Raw genomic sequence first — 16,124 nt, forward strand, 5'->3', positions numbered from 1 at the left:
ATAAAGTATCTGGGATCTTAGGTCAAAAGGTAAAGTTATTGGATGGTAATCTAAGCCATAAAACTTACAGGTGTGAGATCTTACTTTATATTAATCTTATGATGTGGAAATTGCATGCTAAGAATTTTACATACAAACTGGTCCAGGACCGTTAAAATCTTTGGGATCCCAGCAGAAGAAAGAGAAGTCTGTATAGGGACTCTTTGAAAACTCAGGGCACCTGAATTTCCTTATATAAAGTGTAATGACCATGTAGACAAAATCAGAGGTAGAAATTATAAGCCGTAGAAGGAAGTAACCATCATGAAGACTAGTTAGCTGTTCAGATAAACAGGATAATTAGCACTCCCAACAACTTCACATAATAGAACAGTCTGAAGATCCTAATATAATTATATGTTTTAAATGGTTTATCGGGGTGCCTAGGTGGTTCATTCAGTTAACCATCTGAACTTCAGCTCAGGTCGTAATCTCAGGATTCTGGGATTGAGGCCATGTTCAGCAGGAGGTCTACTTCTCCCTCCCCATCTCCCCCTTCCCTGGTCCCCTTCCCCTGCTGATACACTTTCATGTGCTCCCTCTCAAATTTAAAAAAAAAAAAAAAAAAAAAAAAAAATTCTAAATAAATAAATAGTTAAATGAAGGAATGAAGACTAAGAGTTGTGAAGACTCCATGTACCAGGATGGTAAGTATCTAAGCCAGACAAATTGACCAGCATACCTGTCAGATCACACAACCACAGAAGAGGAGGTGCCTTCATTTTTAGAAGGCTCTGTCATCTGGCTGAACCTAGAAGTAGACTGATAGAGCACAGTCTCAGAGGGAGACCATGTGGTCTGTAATGCTTCTGTTCTCAGGTGCTGCCTTTGTTATCTTCTAAACCATAGCCAGAACAGTTGACCTATCCAGAACAGATGGTCTGCTCCCTTGATATGATAACTCAGCACATTTTCCTTTGTAGACATTATGATCTCAACCAGCTGCTGGAGCCCCGAAGCGTAACAGCCGATCCTTTGGACTATCGCCTAAGCTGGCACTTGTGGGAGGTGCTGCGGGCTCTTAACTATACTCATCTCTCAGAACAGTGTGAGGGTGTGCTACAGACGAGTTATGCTGGCCAGCTGGAAAGTGAGGGGCTCTGGGAGTGGGCCATCTTTGTCCTCCTGCACATTGAGAACTCAAGGTGAGTAAGAAGCTCTGAACCCACTATACATTTAGTGCTACAAGGCATTGCCAATGGTATCGGCCTCCTAGGGTTTAATTAAGTAAGTAAGCATCTAGAATGTTTTTGGGATCCAGCCCTGTAATAAACTTTAAGACAGTTCAGCCCACAGCTATCTCTATATTCACATGAACAAGTTGGAAATGAGACTGTCTTGAGTTAAGTGCCAAATTATGCTGTCTATCATAAGACCTCTCAGTTGTCTGAGAAGTGAGAGGAGATCTCCGTGCACTATGGTGATCAGGGAAAACCCTAGCCAGGAACAGGAAAAAATGAACAGGAAAAGGAAGGATATGTCCACATGGAGCTACCCCATTAACTTAGACACAGATTCGCTTGAATGTGGTGTGTTTAGGAATTATGCAGAAGCAGTGTTTGCTGAGCTGCCTCAGCAGATCTGTGGAATGATGTAATGAGTTGGCAGGGAGGACCCCTGCTTTTTCTGTCTGCTGACTTTCTCCCTCTCTAGCCTTCCCTTGCCATCTACCCACATCTGCCCCTCAAGTTTGATAGTATTGTATTTACCAGTATATTCTTGGTTAGATGTCTAATGTTTTTGTTCTTTATCTTAAAAGAGGCTTTTCCCCATGGTGTGAATGAGATAAAGTTGGAGATTTTTTCTTTTTTGTTAATGGTAGTAGCATGGTATTACACTAATAACAAAAGCATTTATATAGTACTTTGTCATATAATACTTTTACATATATTATACTCTGTTGTAAATGCTTTACAACTCAGTTGTAAGTAATCAACTCAATTAATGCTCATAATGAATGTATAAGCACTCTTAAAATATCTGTTTAATAGATGTGCAACCTAAGGCACAGAGAGGCTTAAGTAGGTTATTTTGCTCAAGGTCACATAGTAAATGGCAGAGTCTTCCAACACAACACCCTCAGAGTCTGTGCTCTTAATCATTATGCTGCGCTCTCTATCATGTTATATAGTGTGGAAAGGAGTTCAGTTTTATAGTCAGACCTCCCTCAATTCTAGATCCATCGTGTACTCACTTTGACTTGGAGTAAAGCTTACTCACTTTTGATTTTTAGTTAAAGATACACACACTCTCTCTCTCTCTTTTTTTTTTTTTTAAGATCTGTGTTTGTTTATTTTTAAGATTATATTTATTTGACAGCGAGAGAGGGAACACAAGCAGGGGAAGCGGGAGAGGGAGAAGCAGGCTCCCCGCTGAGCAGGGAGCCCGATGCAGGGCTCGATCCCAGGATCCTGGGATCATGACCTGAGCCAAAGGCAGCTATATTACGACTGAGATACCCAGGCACCCCAAAGATGCTCCCTTTTTATCTTTAAAATCATAATATTAATCCCTACCTAGTCAAAGGTGGTTGTGGGATTAAAGGAGGGGAGGGAGGAGTGCCTGGCTGGCTCAGTTGGTGGAGTGTGTGACTTGATTTTGGGGTTTTGAGTTTGAGCCCCACATTGGTCATTGAGATTAATTAATAAAAAAAAATTTTTTAAGGGGTTCATGAGTGTCTCGGTAGGTTAAGCATCTGACTCTTGGTTTCAGCTCAGGTCATGATCGTAGGATTGTAAGATCAAGGCCCATGTGGGGCTCTGTGCTCAGCACAGTCTGCTTGAGATTCTCTCCCTCTCCCTCCCCCCACCCCACCCCTCTCCCAGCTTTCTCTTTCTCTTTCTAAAATAAATAAATAAAATATATTTTTTTAAGTTTTTTGTTGTTGTTGTTGTTTTAAAGGGAGTAAAAGTACAAAGCATCTAGCATAGCCTTCCTTTTAAGGAATTTCTCCTCTTCTTTATGAGGAAGCAAAATTACTTCATACTTTCCTTTATTTAAACAAATTCATGGGGAATTTCACATGGTAAAACAAGATAACTGGTGATTTAAGAGTAGGCTCTAGGAAAGCAAATCCTATTTCCTGATAAAGGATTTTTTTAATGAATTTTTAAATTTATTTTGTTTGTTTATTTAAGTCAACTTTACACTTCAGCATGGGGCTGGAACTCAGGATCCTGAGATGAAGAGTTACATGCTCTTAATGACCCAGCCAGGTGCCCCCGTTAAAGAATTTTAGAAATGAAGCAATTGAGATTGAGGGGGTCCATGGAAAGCCTTGAAAAGGCCCTTGAAAAGGTGTTCAGAAAAGATTCTAAAATGAGGAGACCAGTTTTGATTTGATATTTAAATCTGGACCTTTGTAGGGGGTGCCTAGGTGGCTTAGTCAGTTAAACATCTGTCTTCAGCTCAGGTCATGATCCCAGGGTCCTGGGATCGAGCCGCATGTCAGGCTCTCTGCTTCTCCCTCTCCCTTTGCTAATTTCCCTGCTCGTGTTCTCTTGCAAGCACACTCTTTCTCGATCTCTCAAATAAATAAATAAAATCTCTTTTTTTTTTTTTTTTAAACAAATAAATCTGGTTCTTTGTGGCACCTGGGTAGCTAAGTTTTCTGAACATCCGATTCTTTATTTCAGCTCAGGTCATGATCTCAGAGTAGTGGGGTTGAACCCTGTGTTGCATGCCATGCTGCTTGAGATTCTCCCTCCCTCTGCCCGTTTCCTCCTGCCTCCCCTCCCAGCTCTCTTTCGCTCTCTCTGTCTGAAATATATAACATCTTTTAAAAGAAAAAATAAACAAATAAATGGCTGGTCTGTTGATCCAGATAGAAAAGGAAACATTAGAGGGGTTCTTGGGTGGCCCATTCTTTTAAGAGTCCATCTTTGGGGCGCCTAGGTGGCTCAGTGGGTTAAGCCTCTGCTTTTGGCTCTGGTCATGATCTCAGGGTCCTGGGATTGAGTCCCTCATCGGGCTCTCTCCTCTGCAGGGAGCCTGCTTCCTCCTCTCTGCCTGCCTCTGCCTGCTTGTGATCTCTGTCTGTCAAATAAATAAATAAAATCTTTAAAAAAAAAAAAAAAAAATCCCGCATCAGGCTCCCTGCTCAGTGGGAAACCTTCTCCCTCTTCTCTCCTGCTTGTGTTCCCTCTCTCACTGTGCCTCTCTCTGTCAAATAAGTAAAATCTTTTTTTTTTTTAAGATTTTATTTATTTGACAGAGTGAAAGAGGGAACACAAGCGGGAGAAGTGGGAGAGGGAGAAGCAGGCTTCCTGTTGAGCAGGGAGCCCTATGTGGGGCTCCATCCCAGAACCCTGGGATCATGACTCGAGCCAAAGGCAGACGCTTAACGACTGAGCCACCCAGGTGCCCCCAAATAAAATCTTCTAAAAAAGAAAAGAAAAGGTCTCTCCTCAAGCGGCCTTGAGATCAAAAAGATTGAGGGTAACCTAAATCTAGAGGCAGAGAGAAGATGAATTAGGAAACCTGACAGTTTTGAAGGGGAAAAAAAGCAAACAGGGACCTGGAAGAGCCCTTACCTTTAAAAAGTACTTCATTTACTTGTACTGACCATATGGGAGAAAAGGAAGGGAGGAGGTTGGAAGTGAACTATGAAGAACTACTCTGTGGAAGATAGGATTCTGCTGTCCTGGTCCTTGATCTCCTGTTACCAGGAAGAAAATAAGGATAAGAAAGGAAAAGCCTTTTCTTAGCACTGGACAACATTCCCTCGAGTATTAGTTCTCACTATTTTTTCATTGTGAAAATATAACGTGCTTTGATACTTCAATTTCGTTAAAAAAAATGCTGATCTGGCCTTTTTCTTTTTTTCTTTTTAAGTGTACTTTGAAGTGGTCCACTAAATGTAAAGGCCTACAGTTTGAGAGACTATCTCAGGGGTCATTCTGCCCTGTCTGAGGCACCCTTCTCCATCAGTGAAGATAGGATTTATTCAGCATTGTTTTTCTTCCTACAGCATGCGTGAGAAGGCGGTTCGAGAGCTGCTTACCCGGCACTGCCAACTATTAGAGACCCCTGAGTCTTGGGCTAAGGAGACTTTCCTGACCCAAAAGCTTTGTGTGCCTGCTGAGTGGATCAATGAAGCCAAAGCAGTGCGAGCACACATGGAATCTGAAAAGCACCTGGAGGCCCTCTATTTATTTAAAGCTGGACACTGGAACCGCTGCCACAAATTCATCATCAAGCACTTAGCTTCTGGTGAGTGCTTCAGATTAGGGCCTCTGTCTCCTGGAATCTTCCCAAATTCTTCCAACCTCTGAACCCCATGATTAGTCAGGCCAGAGATGATGTTCTGTATGGGACTTTGCAGTCTTGAATCAGATTACACTTTGCAGAAGTTCTCTGTGCAGAAGAAATTTGGCTTGGATGAGGGGCGAGAGGGGCAGGGGATGACAGGTTGTTACCTTACCATTTGCCGAGGATATGCTTGATATACATGAATTATGTCAAACTCTTTGTGTATTTAGGAAATTTTGTTTACCAAGATTAAAAAAGATACATTATAACTAATACCACAGAAATACAAAGGATCATTAGAGACTACTATGAACACTTATATACCAATAGAATGGACAACCTAGAAGAATTGGATAAATTCCTAGAAATATATGGCCTCAAAGACTGAATCATGAAGAAATAGAAAATCTGAGGAAACCAATTAGTAGTAAAGCAGATTGAATTAGAAATCAAAAAAACTCCCTACAAATAAAAGTCTAGGTCAGATGGCTTCAGTAGTGAATTCTACCAAGAATTCAAAGAATTAATACCAGTCCTTCTCAAGCTCTTCCATAAAATAGAAAAGGGGAGAACATTTCCAGACTCATTTTAAGACGAGCATTACCCCTAGCAAATCCAGACAAGGATCCCATAAGAAAGGGAAAGTACAGACCAATGTCCCTGGTGAACATAGATGCAAAAATTCTCAGCGAATTATTAGCAAACTGAATTCAGCAATACAGTAAAAGGATTATACACCATGATCAAATGGGATTTATAACAGGGGTGGTTTAACATATACAAGTCAGTGTGATACAGCACATTAACAAGATGAAGGATAAAAATCATATGCAGAAAAAGCATTTGGTAAATTCAACATCCATTTATGATAAAACTAGTTGGTATAGAAGGAACATACCTCAATAATAAAGGCCGTGTATGACAAGCCTAAAGCTAACATACTCAGTGGTGACAAGCTTTCAGCTTTTCCTCTAAGATTAGGAAGAGGGCAAGGAAGGGTTCCCATTTTCACCACTTTTATTCAACATAGTATTGGAAATCCTAACCAGAACAGTTAGGCAAGAAGAAGTAGGAGGCATCCAAACTGGAAAGAAAGAAAACTGTCACTATTTGCCAATGACATGGTATTATATGCAGAAAACCCTGAAGACTCTACCAAAAAACTGTTAGAATAAATGAATTCAGTAAATTGTAGGATACAGAATCAATATATAGAAATCTGTTGCATTTCTGTATACTAATAATGAATTATCAGAAAGAGGAATTAAGAAAACAGTACCATTTTTAGTTGCATCAAAAAGAATAAAGTACCTAGGAATAAATTTAACCGAGGTCAAAGACCTATATCCTGAAAATTATGACATTGATCAAAGAAATTAAAGATAGGAAGAAATGGGAAGATATTCCATGCTTGTGGATTGGAAGAATTAATGTTAAAATGTCCTTACTACCTAAAACAATCTACAGATTTCAGTGTAATTCCTGTCAAAAATTCCAATGGCATTTTTCAGAGATAGAACAAACAACTCCAAAGTGATCATTTGAAACTCAATTACAAAGCTATAGTAAAACAGTATGGTATAGGCCTGAAAACAGACACCTAAATAATTGGAATAGAATAGAGAGCCCAGAAATAAACCCACACATATGTGGTCAATTAATTTTATGACATAGGGACCAAGAGTATACAGTCTCTTCAGTAAATGGTGTTGGGAAGGGTGGACAGCACATGCAAAAGAATTAAACTGGACCACTATTGAATTCTATGTACAAAAATTAATTCAAAATGGCTAAAGGCTTAAACTGCCACATACCTGGGTGGTTCAGTCAGTTAATTGTCTGCCTTTGGCTCAGGTTATGATCCTGGGGTCCTGAGATTGAGTCTGCTTCTACCTCACCCTCTGCCACTCCTGCTGTCTCTCTCTGTCAAATAAATAAAATCTTTTTTAAAATGCTTAAACCAAAAGACCGGAAAGCATAAAACTAGAAGAAAACATAGTCATAGGCAGTAAGTTCCTTGAAATCCATCTTGGTGATTTTTTTTTTTTTGCATGGGACACCAAAATCAGAGGCAACAAAAGAGAGATAAACAAATGGGACTACATCAGACTGACAAGATTTCTGCATAGCTCCAAAAGAAACCATCAACAAAATAAAAAGGCAACCTAGGAATGGCAGATGTTTGTAAATCATTTACCTGACATTGTGGATTAGAAGAATTAATGTTAAAATGTCCTTACTACCTAAAACAATCTACAGGTTGTCAAAATTTTGGATGTTATATATAACATCCAAAATATTTAAAGAACTCATAAAAATAGCAAAAAAATTTTTGTTAAAAAAATTAGGGAATCTGAGTGGACGTTTTTCTAAAGAAGACATAAGGAGATGGCTAATGGTTACAATGAAATGATGCTCTGTACCACTAATCAGAAATGCAAATCAAAGGCACTAGAAATATCATGTCATCCCTGTTAGAAATGCTATTGTCATAAAGATAAGAAATAAGGTTGGTGAGGATGTGGAGAAAAGGGAACCCTTATGCACTGTTGGTGGGCATATAAATGGTGTGGCCACTATAGAAAATAATATGGAGGTTCTTCAAAAAACTAAAACTAGAATTACCCATATGATCTAGCCAATGGAATATAGTCTATTCCATTTCTGGGTAATTATCCAAAGAAAACAACACAACTCGAAATATGCACCCCCATGTTCACTGCAACATTATTTACAATAGCAAAGATAGGGGAACAAAATCAGTGGTGAATGGATAAAGGCAATTTGGGGTGTGTGTGTGTGTGTGTGTGTGTGTGTGTGTGTGTGTGTATGCATAGTATACATGTACAACGAAATATTATTAAGCGATAGAGAAGAATGAAATCTTACCATTTGCAACAATATAGATGACGGCATTATGCTAAGTGAAATAAGTCAGAGAAAAACAAATACTGTATGACCTCACTTGTATGTGGAATCTTTAAAAAAGAAAAAATGGCTCAGAGATACAGAGAACAGATTGGTGGTTGCCAGAGGTGTGGGGTGGAGGTTGGCAAAATGAGTGAAGGGAGTCAAAAGGTACAAAGTTACAGTTATGAAATAAGTCATGAAGATGAAATATTCATTATACCTACATATGTGTATGTATATGTATTTCCCCTCCCTTCCTCTTTTGGATTTCTGCCATGTCCTCCATGTACTTTTGAGAACCATGTATTTGTGTAGACAGAGTGCTTAATATTTTGTTTCTTCAGATGCCATCATTAATGAGAACTATGACTACCTGAAGGGGTTCTTGGAAGACCTGGCACCTCCAGAGCGCAGCAGCCTAATCCAGGACTGGGAAACATCAGGGCTTGTTTACTTGGACTATATTCGGATCATTGAGATGCTTCACCAGATACAGCAGGTACCTGAATTCTTTAAACTTTTGCTTGGTTTTCCTTTTCCCTGGCCCTTAAAGCCACAGAGACCTCAGAATGTCTGAGCAACCTCATTAGCAGAGATGGAACTGTCAGTGCAGGAGGGATATTTTGATGGGGCTGATTTGCTGTAGCCACTATGACACTGTATCAAAACGTTAAAGAAACTTCTTTGTTTTGTGCTTATTACCAAGTAGTATGTACAGTAGACGTTCCTGAGGTTTGTCCACCTATAGTCTGCTCCCCTTGTGCAGCCCTTCTCTGAGCTCAGGGATGAGAGAGATAGTAAGGTCCGAGATTTGGTAAGGGTAGTAATTGTCTCACATGTCATTTGTTATGTTTTTAAAATTGCAAGTATTAGAGTTTTTTTAAGTCTTTATCGAACTGTATTGGTATCTGTTTCAATAGTCATAAGGTTGGCCTCTGTTGCTTATAGCACAAAGACCAGACTTTTTCTTTTTTTTAAAGCTCTTTTATTTATTTATTTGACAGAGAAATCACAAGTAGGCAGAGAGAGAGGGAGAAGCAGGCTCCCCGCCGAGCAGAGAGCCTGATGCGGGGCTCAATCCCGGGATCATGGGATCATGACCCGAGCCGAAGGCAGAGGCCCAACCCACTGAGCCACCCAGGCGCCCCCAAAGACCAGACTCTTAACCATAGAATTCAAGCCCACATAGAGGCTTTTACCTGTCACTCATGCCTCCTGCTAGTGTTACCCCACATTCCAGTTGCCTGCCTGCTCTGCTGTCATCACACTAAATTACTCATGGTGTTTCCAACAAAACTTGTTGTATTTTACTCTTAACACACATACTCATCCTTTAAGATCAAATTGCTATAAGCTCTATATTGTTCTCCTTTTCCCATAAGAAATTTTTTTTTTAAGATTTTTTTTTTTTATGTATTTATTTGACAGAGAGAGATCATAAGTAGGCAAAGAGGCAGGCAGAGAGAGTGAGGGGGAAGCAGGCTCCCTGCCGAGCAGAGAGCCCGATGTGGGACTCGATCCCAGGACCCTGAGATCATGACCTGAGCCGAAGGCAGGGGCTTAAACCACTGAGCCACCCAGGCGCCCTCCCATAAGAAATGTTAATTGCACTTTCTTTTTTCACTGCCAAAGCACTTGGTACACTTGTTTACCAACTCTATTATAGTTACTTATCCACATCTGTCTCCAAGTTATCATGAGCTACTTTTGGGGAGATCTACTTTAAGATTAAAGGCAATAGAGTATAGAGGGTAAGAATCAAGTTCTGAAGCCAAATGGTTAGGTTCAGTTCATGGTTCCCTCACTCACTAGCTATGATATGACCTTAAACAAATAACCTTTATTTGGTATAACCTTTATTTGGTATAAAATAAGGTTATTTTATAACCTTATTAAGGTTATAATCTCTTTGTCTCCTCTGAAAAGGAGGGGAGGAACACAGATTACCATAGATATCTGACGGAGTTGTCAAAATGATTATACTTAAATTGTTTTAGCAGACTACTTTACATGTATTTAGTGATTAGTAATTGTTATCTCTTATCTTTATCAAAATCCCTACTAACAGAGTGCCTGGCATGTAATATGCATAATTTATTATTTGCTACTCTCTTAGGATAAATTAAGAGTATCACCTCTGTTATCACTGAAGAAAACTCTTTTCTAGTTGAACATTAATACATTTATACAACCTAGTTTTTGAGAACTTACTATGTCCCAAGCACTGGTGGATTTGGGGGACATAAAGGTAAGCAGTGGTATATGTTTTGCCCTTACCAAAGTAATAATTTTGGTGAGGAAGATTTATATATGGGTAAACCAGCAGTTACTATACAATGGTAAGTGTAGGGGTTAAACAAAGAGTGTTGTGGCAGCACATAAACGGAGTACCTAACCCAGTCTGAGGCAGTCAATAAGGCTTTCTAGAAGTGGCACCTAAGCTCCTAAGGATGAAGAAGGGTGGGTGGGAGCAGAATGCTTCAGCAGAGAGAAGAGCATGGGTATAAGTCTAGAGATCAGAGATCGTGGTGCTTCCAGGGTTTTTTTTCCTTAAGATTGATTATTTATTGGGGTGCCTGGGTGGCTCAGTGGGTTAAAGCCTCTGCCTTCAGCCCAGGTCATGTTCCCAGGGTCCTGAGATCGAGCCCCGCATTGGGCTCTCTGCTCAGCGGGGAGCCTGCTTCCTCCTCTCTCTCTCTCTCTCTGCCTGCCTCTCTGCCTAATTATGATCTCTATCAAATAAATAAATAAATTCTTTAAAATTTTTTTTAAAAATTGATTATTTATTTATTTATTGAGTGAGTGAGTGAGTGGGGGAGGTGCAGAGGGAGAGAGAATCTCCAGCAGACTCCTTGCTGACATGGGGCTTAGTCCCACAACCCAAGAGATCATGACCTGAACGGAAATCAGGAGTCAGCCACCCAACCAACTAAGCCACCCAGGCACCCCTCCAGGGAACTTTTAATAAGGTAATACTGGAAGGTAGAGTGGAGAGAGGAGTTGTGTGGGTGTAGTAAAGCCACAGAATCTCTCACCTGGACTGCTGTAGTAGACACCTAATTGGTCTACCTGCTTCTGCACTTGCTCCTTTACAGTTTATTTCCATGCAGCAGCCAGAGTGATCTTTCTAATACACAAGTCATATCATCTCACTCTCGTCTGTAACCTTCCAGTGGCCTCTCATTTCACTTACGATAAAGTGCTCCTTAGCAACTCTTATAAATCTGCATCAATAATTCTTACATTTTTTGCTATGGACCTCCTTGACAGTCTGATGAAGCCCATGGATGGCTGTCTAATGTGCTTTAATGCATAAAATTTAAATTCATGGGATTACAAAAGAAACCAGCTATGTTAAAATACATTGTCAAACTATTAAGAACTTACAGGAATAAGTAGTTTAACATCTTTAATTTAACAAGCCCAGCAGTGGATCTCCTAACTACTCTAACTTTGGTGAAGTACTATATTTAAAAATCACTAAAAATTGTAATGTAATATGAAAATAGCTGTGATGTCTGTTGATCACAAAGTCTCCGTTATTTCTTGAAATCTACATTAATAATTAAATGCTGATGTATAGTAAAAAGTCAGTAAAAATAAATGTTATTTTCCCAGTCCAAGTTCATGGACTATGAATTCTGAGGACCTCCAGTTATGATCCTGTGGTGTATAAAACCTCTCCAGTTTTATCTTCTTCTCTTCTCCTCTTTGAACTCTGCATTTTACCCACCTAAACTTTCTTTGCGTTCCCATTTTACAGTTTTAGCTGTTCTCTTTGCCTAGAAAGCTTGTCCCTCTAGCCTTCTTCAGGTCTCCACAAAGATATTCTTCAGAAAAGCCTTTCCCAAGCCCCCAGTCTGAAGTAGCCATCCGGTTTTTCTGCCATATCACCTTGCTTAAATGATCTGCACAACTTGTGATTCTTCAAGGTTTATCTCTACCTGATCATCTCTTTATTTTTCATGAGTTTCCTGAGAGCAAAGACCTCATTGTATTTCCCACCCTTAAAGGTCCAGTTAAAGGCTGGATTCTTGTGGACAAAAAAAAATACTTGAAAGAGGCTGGGGCACCTGGGTGGTGCAGTCAGTTGAGCATCTGCCTTTGGCTCAGGTCATGATCCCAAGGTCCTGAGCTGAGCCCCAGATCAGGCTCCCTGCTCAGTGGGACTGAGCTCCTGCTACCCCTGCTTGTGCACATCACCCCCACCCCCCATCAAATCAATCAACAGTCAATCTTTAAAAAAAAATACTTGTAGAGGCATTAACTGGTAGATTCTGCAAAGCTCTCCCTAAAGTAGATTCAATGAGAAAGATGCTTTGTGGAAGGGTTAGGAAAGCATTTAGAGAAGGAAGAGGTGATAGGATACTTAGCAGGTAGGGTGGTTTAATTGAAGAGTTTGAGAGAGGGGGAGCCAACCAAGAGTCATATGTGAGACAAGCAGGAATAATATGCTGCTGGAAAGTATTCAGAATGTAAGTAGAGAATAAAAATACAGGTTTCTGGCTGACTCAGAAGAGCATGTGACTGTTGATCTTGGGATTGTGAGTTCAAGCCCATGTTGGGGGTAGAGATTACTTTAATAAATAAATAAACTTGCAGAAAATTTTAAAAATACAGACTTGATTTTTAGAAACATCACTCTGGCTACCATATGGTAGGGAAAAGGATGTAATAGGGATGACACTGAAGATCATGATCAAGCTCTTAAGATTTTTCAAGTAAGAAGTAATGGTATCCTGAGCTAGGGCAATGGCCCTGGAAAGGAGAATGGAAGATTGGAATATTAGGCTAAAGATTTAGGAATCATCAGCATATCGATCATAATTGAAGCTATAGGTGGGGCGCCTGAGTGGCTCAGTAGGTTAAGCATCCAACTCTTGGTTTCAGCTCAGGTTGTGATCTCGGGGTCATGGGATCAAGTCTCAAGTTGGGGTCCACACTCAGCATGGAGTCTGCTTGAGGTTCTCTGCCTTTCACTCTTCCTATCCCTCCCCCTGTTTGCATATGCTATCTCTTTCTTCCTCTCCTAAATAAATTAATTTAAAATAATAATAATAATTGGGGCCATGGGAGTAGATAGCAACACAAAACAGAGGACATACAGTGAGAATAGGGCCTGCATTATTTTAGAAAGGGTTGTGAATGTGGAGTTAGGATACCTAAATTCCATGCTAGTTTGGGCTCCACTTCTTAGTTGCTCTCTACTCTTAACTAATATAATCTCTCTGAGCCCAGATTTATCTAGATTTTTGAGACCATGTTAAGGCTTGCTAGTTACATGGTTTATTAATGCTGATTTCATAACCATTTCAAGGCTTTGTATACCCTGTTACTTCCTCTTGTGAATTATTGCTGAGGTTGTGTTTTGTCCTCAGTGATCAGGCTGGATAGTGGTGACACGACACTGCCACCCAGCCTCCTGGGTTTTTTCTGTTATTTCAGAGTTTTGCATAGTCAGTCTGTGGATGGAATTGGGGTGATGGGAGCTTTTCTTGACCTAACTGGTTTCTCTGCTTCTTTGTAGGTGGATTGCTCAGTTTATGAACTTGAGCAGTTACATACCAAAGTGATCTCTCTGTGCAATCGCATACAGCAGATGCAGTGTTACAATGCCAAGGATCTCCTGGCCCAGTCAGGTAAGCCTCCACACTCTGCCTGCTTCCTGCCTGCTTGCTTCCTGTCTTCATGATTGCTATACCTCTGCCCTGATCCACACCATTACCAGCCCTCGTCCTTGATGCCCACTTCATTTTTTCTCTCCAGACATGGCCAAACGTGCAGCCAACCTGCTGCGGGTGGTATGGAGCCTTCAGCGCGCACCCGAAACAACCTCCGACTCAACACCAGACCCTCAGCGAGTCCCTTTGGGCCTCTTGGCTCCCCACGTTGGCCAGCTCCCCATGCCTGAGGACTATGCCTTGGAGGAACTGCGTGGCCTCACACAGTCCTACCTGCGAGAATTGACTGTTGGGAGCCAGTGAACCCCAGGTTCCTCCCACCACACTCACATGTTCATTCACACTCACCACACAGAGATCCCCTGCATTGAGTTGATTGGCACTGTTAGCCATTCTCTTTTCCTGCTGCCCCAAGCAGCATCCACCATTTGTTCAGGGCTTTTGTTAATACTGAACAAAGCATAAGGGCTTTTAGAACCCAAAAAAAGAACCAAGTCTCTTTTTTACCATCTTTAAGACCATTCTTCCCCTCCCCCCTTTTAAAAAAATGGTCAATAAAATACCTTTTGCAGAATTCCCCCCAGAGAACCAGGGAATCCTTTCCACTCTCAGCTGTTCTGGATCTTGTGACGCACCATGCCAACCTGCTACCCTACTCCTACCTCAGCCCTTTTGTAATAGGACAAATGTTGATCAAAGAGTGTCCTTCCTTAACAGATAAACTATCCACAGAAGGAAGGAAAGTTTGTCTCTTAAGTGGGCGGATGAGTTAACACTGTTTTAGAGTCAAAAGAGGGTTGGACTGAGTTAGGAAACAGAACAGAGTCTTTCTGACTCATTTAGGGTAGAAGTGAGTGCCTGCCATGGAGGGATGGATCTTTAAGGCTTGTTTGTTCCTGCCTTGAATGTTCCATGAACATCAGACTTATCTACTACCATGTGTAGGAACTCTTGGTCACAGACTCCATGTCTCTGGGAAGCTCCAGAACTCAATTTGGTCCTTGGTTTTCAGTCATCTTGCTAGGCTTCCTGTCTAGACTTGCCTGAAGAGTTTGAATAAAACATGGCAGGTTGGGTAGTCCTCCCTGTCCTTCCTATTCTAGCCCAAAGCATTTCCTACCCATTGTCTATAGTTCCAGAACATAAAACCGTTACTGAGGCAGGCAGGGAGATGGGCTTTACAGGCAAGAGGAGGGCCTTTGCTACACTGCTGTCAGCTATGGGGAGTCCCAGGTAAAGGCCTGCGACAGCTGAAATTAAGAGCTGTCATAAACAACATGGCCACCTCTGGGTCTTTATGCATGAAGATTATGTAAAGGTTTTTATTAAAAAGTATATATATATATAAATAAATGATCTAGATTATTTTCCTCTTTTTCTGAAGCTACTTTCTTAAAAAAAATAAAATGTTTATAGCATTCCTGCTATTGGCTTTACCTTTGTGTTTTTTTTGAGCCTTCTTATTCCAAGGATCTTTACAGTGGTCTTGGTTGATTTGCAGTCTAAAGGGAGATGGGCCATGGGTTAAAGAAAGAACCATCAAAGTTAGGGCAAATTTAGTGTGAGGGGGTTGAGATTATTAGTTAATCCTGACACCTTTTTTTTAAAGATTTTATCCACTGATTTGAGAGAGAGGGAGGTCGAGGAGGGTGAGCAGCAGAGGGAGAGGGAGAAGCAGACTCCCCACTGAGCAGAGAGCCCAATGCAGGGCTCGATTCCAGAATCCTGGGATCGTGGCCTGAGCTGAAGGCAGACACTTTATCAACGGAGCCACCCAGTTGCCCCTGACTGCTTATATTTATATAAATACATTTATAAGTATATATTTATGTTTGGCTTCCCAGTGGGGGATATGGGAAAAGTCTCATTGCCCTTAGGAATGTACTTAGGATTCAAAGCTTGGCTCTTCCATCCTGGCAGTTTTGTTTTGTTTTTTTTTTAAACCTTGAGTCATACTTCACTCTTAATTTCATTTTCCATTATGTAAAGGGGATGATGATCTTAGATATTTGCTGCTAAACACAGTTGTTTTCCAGAGGGAGCAAATAAGTCTGATGTGTACTATTTGGATTTTTTTGTTGTTGTTGTTAAACTGAATGTGTGAGCAAATTCCAGTTAGGATTAGGCCATAGACACTGGGACATGGAGGAATTTGGAGATAAAGCAGGGTGGATCTGGGGCTTTAATTTAGACTCCAAAGGACAAGGGTAACTCCTGGGAATCTCTCTCCATTACTGTGAACCT

At 40.7% G+C, this 16,124-nt stretch overlaps 1 protein-coding gene across 8 annotated transcripts in view; it reads left to right on the forward strand.

Annotated features, from left to right (window-relative positions):
• The window catches only part of NUP98 (nucleoporin 98 and 96 precursor), a 124,505-nt gene extending 109,198 nt beyond the window's left edge, over window positions 1–15,307 (forward strand). For all 8 annotated transcript variants that reach the window (XM_046014928.1, XM_046014929.1, XM_046014921.1 and 5 more), the window contains 5 exons: window positions 963–1,184; window positions 5,009–5,250; window positions 8,544–8,698; window positions 13,727–13,838; window positions 13,966–15,307. In XM_046014928.1, the coding sequence (XP_045870884.1) occupies window positions 963–1,184; window positions 5,009–5,250; window positions 8,544–8,698; window positions 13,727–13,838; window positions 13,966–14,183 (949 nt within the window). In that variant the 3' untranslated portion in view covers window positions 14,184–15,307. The remainder of the gene's footprint in view (window positions 1–962; window positions 1,185–5,008; window positions 5,251–8,543; window positions 8,699–13,726; window positions 13,839–13,965) is intronic.
• Window positions 15,308–16,124: the final 817 nt, after the last annotated feature.

Source organism: Meles meles, chromosome 8 (assembly GCF_922984935.1).
Source record: "Meles meles chromosome 8, mMelMel3.1 paternal haplotype, whole genome shotgun sequence".
Lineage (NCBI taxonomy): Eukaryota > Metazoa > Chordata > Mammalia > Carnivora > Mustelidae > Meles > Meles meles.